The 7,466-nt window shown below is 39.8% G+C and overlaps 1 protein-coding gene across 1 annotated transcript in view; it reads right to left on the bottom strand.

Annotated features, from left to right (window-relative positions):
• LOC119418459 (pleckstrin homology domain interacting protein) overlaps window positions 1-2,257 on the bottom strand; it is a 65,403-nt gene extending 63,146 nt beyond the window's left edge. The window contains 5 exon segments of the mRNA XM_037685748.1: window positions 1,634-1,693; window positions 1,831-1,860; window positions 1,947-2,005; window positions 2,132-2,191; window positions 2,194-2,257. Coding sequence (XP_037541676.1) covers window positions 1,634-1,693; window positions 1,831-1,860; window positions 1,947-2,005; window positions 2,132-2,191; window positions 2,194-2,257 — 273 coding nt within the window.
• Between the last annotated feature and the right edge of the window lie 5,209 nt (window positions 2,258-7,466).

Raw genomic sequence — 7,466 nt, forward strand, 5'->3', positions numbered from 1 at the left:
ACACACACACACACACACACACACACACACACACACACACACACACACGCTCATATACATAACAGACATGTGCAACAACAACTGGCTTCAAAATGAACAAAAACGGACGAGCGCACAGTCGTCTACCGAGTTCCGTTTTCATCATCTTAAATTTTGACGAGACGCTGAAAATATTTAAACGTCCAAATGTTACAGCCTTATTAATGTAGGCATTGATCATTAAAAGTAATAATTATTTAATAAAGTGAGGTTTTTTTAAAAAAAAAACACATCCATATCTAAAGCTGTTTTTTTTCTGCTCCTGATTGGGTTCATTTGAAAAAAATAAAAAATAATTAAAAATAATAATAATTATGCCTTATTAATCAGTTTTCATTAATTATGCACCATTGATACTGTTAATTACAACAATATCAGTGAAGTATGCGTTTGTTCTCTACTGCTGCCCCCCCCTCCCTCCACGAGGGCGCACACATCTCACTACAACCTCTAATCTACCCCCCCCCCCCTCTTGTTTCCATTTGATCCAATCATTAAAAACCTTTTTTTTTTTTTTTTTTTTTAAGACCAGGAATTATGCACAATAGACAGGAGGCAGGCTGAACTGATCTGGATGGGAGGAGGAGGAGGGAAGAGGAGGAGTATAAAAGAATAAATAATAAAAAGATCATAATTGCTTAAACGTAAAGATTCACATCCCAAATGCACCTCGTGCGTTTTGGATGTTGTGTTTTGTGCGTCTGAGCGCAAAGTTCAGCCGAAAAAGCCAAAAAACATAAAACAGAAAATAAAGATCTCTTTAAGCTAATATGCCCACGTGAACTTGATTTGCAATAATGTTAAAATGGGACAAAAACAACAAAAATACGGACTAAGTGAAGCAGAAAGGTTTGGACACCAACATAACCAAGTGACGAACTATCCACGCCCCTCGATGCGTAAAAATCTTTTCTTTTTTTTTTAATCCAGCCATGTTTGTTTACGCAATTAATTTAATTAACAGCTCAAATCTAATGCATTAACTCGAAGTTACCTGTCATCGTCACATGAACTGAAAATCCCGGGTCTCGCGTGGAGAAATGGCTCAAAACCTGCTCTCCAAAACGCACGGCGCAGTCAGGAAGCAGCCGAGCTCAAAGCTGGGACTCCAGTTTCACTCCATCTGAGTTTTCTTTTTTTTTTTTTAAAGATCCTAAATCCTTAAAAAGGAGTCGTGTTTTCTAAAAACTCTTGCCCCCGATTTTCCAGCACAGATTCTGGTCTTACAGCAGGACAAGAGCGCCTCCATGTCTGTGAGGCTCGTGGCGCAGGGAGTCCCTCCTCCGGCTCCTCCACGCCACAACACTCATGACGTCTCAACATTTCACTCCTCATTTCTCCTTACAAACACTTTTGGACCTGCATGGTACCGAACATGCTGCATCAGGAGGTCGCGACCCATTCCTCTATTTCCTGCAAGAACAACAACAACAACAAAAAAAAAAAAACCCTCCCCCTCCAAATAATACAAAAACTACAACCAAGTCCTTTGGAGGATTTTTCCCCCTTTGCCACCTGATTTAAAAATTGCGGGAAATTCAATTTTTATTTTGCTCTCTAAAAACTTTTTCCTCAGTTATAGAGCAAGCCTTACCAAATTTGTGTACGTCCCTGGGTGCTCCTGCCCCGTCCAGTCCAGCCTCTTGGGCAGCAGCTGCGATGGAAAAACAACGCTGAACGTTACCATCGGATTGATAAATGTATCAGGTGAGGTTTGAAATCTGTAAATGATCGATTGGAGCCGAGGCGACATCACAGTTAGTGCAGAGAAGCATCTCTCGTAGCGCTTACCTCCTTCTCCTCCACTTCCCTTATCAGGGTCTGAAAACGGGATAAAAAGGCAACAGTTACACCTTGTGACGCTGGCGGACGTGTTCCAAATGAGCCTAAAATACAAAAACACCGACCTGGGCTGCTTTTTGACACGGTCCAGCTTCTAGAAACCGGGCTATTAGGAAGTACAGTTCTGGTATGGTTGGTGGGGGAGAAGAGAGGACGGGAGCTGCGTTAGAAGAGGGCAACCGAAGAAATTTTGGAAGGGGGGTGAATATTAAAAACAGCCTTGACGCATTCCCCGTTCTCTTTTACTCACCAGAAGTCAACTGCGCGGTGTGTGTACTGTCTGAAGCCATTTTGGTGCTGTTTGGCAGCGGCTGAGTCTGTAGGTGGCTGCCCTGTAGCTGTCACTGTTTATCCACCAGGAAGACGCTGCCTCCATTCAGCTGCGCTCGCGCACACAGAGTCCCGCCTGCGTGCTGTATCCCTCCGCCAAGCGGCAGTTAGCGCGCGCTCAACGGTTTATAATCCCCCTCTTCAAATACGATGTTTTTTTTTTTTAATCGTAAAGATTAACTAACTAAAATAATCTGTAAATGTACTGCTCGAAGCGATTTACGGCCACGGTTGCTTTGTAATGGGGCACGTTCGCGTAAATCCCCCTCCCCCCTCAAAAGTAAAAGCGCAAGCTCCTCCGCGGAAGCGTACAGGCGAGCGTGTCTCGCGCACGCCTCTTTTCGAGGGGAGGAAGAAATGGCAGCCAGTTTTAGATGAGGACGCTTTGCGGTAGCGTGGCTGTGTTTTTTTTCTCTCCCAGCATTTAGCTTACATTTTGAACATTTTACAGACTACGGCGGCATATATTTGTAGTGTAGAGGTAATTGATTTGTGCTCGTCGTTCCTGCTCTGTTTTTAAACAGCCTATTTGTAACTGCGAACGTAAAATATGTGAGGGAGGTTTACAGCCGATTTATCTTGCCCGTTTCAGCAGCGTTTCTCTGCTTGTTGTTATTAGTGGAGATAACACTTGGCTTCCGTTGTTGTTGCGTGTTTTATGTAACACGACGTGAAACTAACACACCCACTCTGTGATCCATTTGGTGAAGTCGTCCATTTCTCTTCGGAATATTGCTTGGCAGTAAAATGGGGGAAGGGTTGGAAAAAAAAAGGGGGGAATGCAGCTTAATGAATGAAAAGCCTGAGAGTTACAGCAGTTTAATGACAATGGAGGCTAGTGGAGGACTGGCCATCAAGAAAATTCAACAAAAACACACCCAGTCTCGGATGACTACACAGAAATAACTGTTGTGGTATTAATTGTTCTTTTATCTGTTGTTATGAATCTATACAAATACATGTCTTCACTTCAATTTTCTCTTTTTTTTTAATAGAGACTGTGCAAAGCATCTGCAACATGGTTTTATTTACATCTAAGGAAAAGAGAAGCAGGTACTGGAAAATACACTTTACAAGAATAGCATTTTTTTTTTTTTTACATCCTTATGAAACTTGATATTTAACAACCAGTCTTAGTGAGACAAACATTGTGTTTCACCACAACAAACACAAAACTCACCGTCAGCTTGTCCTTGAACAAAATCGTGTCTTACAAATACCATATTCACCTCGTCATAATTTTTGAGTTCATATCACATTTAAATGAAATCTTACTTCTAATCTGCCTAGCTCTAGATTATATTACAGGTCTTATTCCATGTTTTCCCAACAGAGCACTTCGCTCTCAGACTGCAGGCTTACTCGCGGTTCCTAGAGTTTCCAAGAGCAGAATGGGAGGAAGATCTTTCAGTTTTCAGGCTCCTCTTCTTGTGGAACCAACTTCCAGTTTCTGTCCGTGAGGCTGACACATTGTCCAGTTTTAAGACTGGGATTAAGACTTTACTTTTTGATAAATCCTATAGTTAGGGTTGGCTTGTTGAGCTGCCATAAGCTTAGACTACTAGAGGACCTCATTTCCTTAAATTAATTGTTAAAATTGAATAGTTTTCATTTGATACTATTTCTATCTTAACCTGATTCTTGACCTGCCATTGTGTATCTGTTCCTCCTTCCTGTCCCTTTCAAACCCAGCTGGTCGAAGCAGATGGCCGCTTGTCCTGAGCCTGGTTGTGCTGGAAGTTTCTTCCTCATGAGGGAGTTTTTCCTTTCCACTGTCGCCTTCATGCTTGCTCAAGATGAGTCTGCAATGAAGTTAAACTCAAAGCAGTCTGCTCAGAAGAATAAAGAAGTTTGAGATTGTTATCATTATATGTTCTCATATAATGACGAAATTAGTTCTCTGCATTTAACCCATCACACGTGAGATACACCCAGGTGGAGCAGTGGGCAGCTGTGCAAGCACCCGGGGAGCAATTAGGGATTAGATATCTTGCTCAGAGACACCACGACATGTGGGAATGGCTGGGAGTTGAACCGTGGCTTTCTGGTCCCAGTTCGACTGCCCTACCTCTACCCCATCTCGGCCCCCAAATAATGTTATTAACTTGCTTTTTATATATGAATGTTTCTGTTCAGTGCCCTGAGTTGACTTCTGTTGTGACTTGGCGCTATATTGAATTGAATTGAAATGTGTTGTTGTTTTTTTTTTATCTATTTAAATACTAGACTTGAACCCCTGACCTAGTCTCTCATGTACACTGGAACAATTTGTTTTGTATGACATTATATAAAAAATGTACAAAATCTCATGTTCACACAACTTCCACTAGTAAATACAGGCTTTATATCCACAACAGACATGTCTTAATTAGCCCCCCTGCTACCCCTGGGTCAAAATGATCCACCAGACCTTGGTCCTTGGTCATTTTGACCAATGGCAGCAGGAGGGTTAGATATGGTTGTATTGAGGAGGGTGACAATGTCAAGAGCTGCATTTATGGGGTTAGTGTGATCAATTGTGCCGTCACATTTGAGCCAACAACGCTTGTTTTGCTCATTTAGATTGACCTCAAGGTTTGGTTTGATGCTAGTCAGTGAATTTGCAATTATTTGTGTAGGAATTACAGTGAAACAACCGCTTGTTGTTAATTCTTCATTATCACAGGCACATAGAGGAGCGTAAAAATTGTTTTAATTTTCTTTTTATACCCATTCTTGTACATCAAACATCCAGTAGTGTTGGAGACCGTGTGACATGTAGTTATAGGTTTTAATTCATGTTTCTGTATTGTGTTGGTGGGCTTGTATAATATTTAAAGAGTAGTTCAGTATAAAAATAAAAAGATCTTGACATTAGTTCTCTGCACTATTTTTTTTTCTCTATATTCGTTTCATCCTGAGCACGCTCCCAGATAGTGTCCCCACGTTTTATTTGACCTTCGCGCAAAGAAAGATGGTCCATAGTCAACGATCACACCGAAACTTTGTCCTCATAAATCTCAGTTACCAAACAAACTCAGAGTGATTCCAGCCAATAAATAATTTCTCAACTGCAAAGATGACAGTCTGAGAATGTCGATGTATCAAAAACCAAAGTTAACTTTTTGACTTCCCTGTTTTTATTTTATGTACAGGTGTAAGGCTCGAGGGCAGAGTCAAAACCTTTCAGGCTTTAAAAATGGCCCAGGCAGCAAGAAAAACAAACCAAAATAAAAATAAATAAAAAATAGATAGGATCCAAAAGTTGCAGAGCTCTGATATTTTTTTATATTTACTTTTTCAAAAACATGGATCTTACAACTTCACAGAAGAACTACATGGTTTCCACCTTTCTCAACCACCACCAAGAAACAGAGTCCCCCCTGTTTTAAACTACCCAGCTTTTAAAACATTGGCCTGTACCATTTTCTAATGAAGAGGGGTGGAGCCAACATTTACATTTTCTATATGAAAATAACACACACTTAACTAAATTAAATCTCTAGAGAAAACAAACGTTTTAAAACAATAATTTAAACTATAATTTAATTTAAACAATTTGAAGCTAAACAACAACCTAAACCCAACTAGAATCCAAAACGTCTCCCTCCCTCTCAATCAGTGTGGCTTCCCCCAGTGAGGCTGATTGAAAACACCAGTTTCTTGTCATCACTGCTCATGGGCGCGCTTCCATGGCAACGCATGACTCGGTGACCTCAAAGAGAAGGAGAGAATGATTAGAACAACAAAATCTTAAAGTTAAACAATATGATCACCAGGTTTAAGCCTTTTCCCAAATACAAAAAAAAAAAAAAAAACCCATTATGCATTAAGTTCATTTAGATCAAAATACATACAGCACCTGTTACTGGGGGGCAAATCCCTCACAACAGGTATGGACTGGAAGTAATGGTTGAAGATACAGTACTTATAATGTAGCTAAAAGTACTTTTTCTATGCATCTTTTAGAAACCAAAACTATTTCTTTAAATCCAATACCAACATTTAGCCTCTTTTAAATGTCTTATATATTTGATAATAAATAAACCACAACAGTTATCATTGAATGCTGTGATGTGTTTATCAACTTATATTTTATGAATAGTACAGATTTAATTAGATCTTCTGTTAGGTTTTTATGGGCTGTAGACCTCACTGACCTTAGTCAAAGTTTAATGATAACATATTTTTAATTATTTTAACATTTTAATAGTGGCACAACACAACTTTTATGTTCTTGGTCACAACTGGCCAGCATGATTTTATCATATAAAGAAGACACAAGTCCAAAATTATAGATAAAATTTAACTGTATGATCAAATGACTGTTAAACAAACAAACTGCATTACTCTTACTAACATAGGCAAGTGCAGTCAAATGTGCAATGTGTGTCTGATGCACATTAAAACAATATGTGGTGTTTGCATGTGCTTTGCTAAAGTTTGAACTATATTTCAGCTGAGATCGTTCCTCTTAGGTGGGTCTTAAGACTGTCTGAAGATATCGTCCCATTTTTTAAAATCAGGATTTAACAGCAACCACAGCCTTCCTCCTCGTTCCTGGATCGTACCACATGACTTTTCTCTTGGTCAGGATCATTTTCTCTGTTAACGTTAAGTTCTGACACTTCCTCTGTAGCATCTTCCATGTCAGTTCTTGGCCATGCTCCTTGTCATCTACAAAACCGGATTCCAAACAAGTTGGGACACTAAACAAATTGTGAATAAAAACTGAACGCAATGATGTGGAGATGGCAAATGTCAATATTTTGTTCGTAATATAACATAGATGACAGATCAAAAGTTTAATCTGACTAAATGTAACATTTTAAAGGAAAAATATGTTGATTCAAAATTTCACAGTGTCAACAAATCCCCAAAAAGTTGGGACAAGTAGCAATAAGTGGCTGGAAAAAGGAAATTGAGCGTATAATGAACAGCTGGAAGACCAAATAACACTAATTAGGCCAATTGACAACATGATTGGGTATAAAAAGAGCTTCTCAGAGTGTCAGTGTCTCTCAGAAGCCAAGATGGTAAGAGGATCACCAATTCCACCATTGTTGCGCAGAAAGATAGTGCAGCAATACCAGAATGGTGTTACCCAGCGTAAAATAGCAAAGACTTAAATTATCGTCATGAACCGTGCATAACATCATCAAAAGATTCAGAGAATCTGGAACAATCGCTGTGCGTAAGGGTCAAGGCCGTAAAACTCTACTGGATGCTCGTGATCTCCGGGCCCTTAAACGTCACTGCACCTCAAACAGGAATGC

The sequence above is a fragment of the Nematolebias whitei genome, chromosome 12 (genome assembly GCF_014905685.2).
Source record: "Nematolebias whitei isolate Nwh7 chromosome 12, NemWhi1, whole genome shotgun sequence".
NCBI lineage: Eukaryota > Metazoa > Chordata > Actinopteri > Cyprinodontiformes > Rivulidae > Nematolebias > Nematolebias whitei.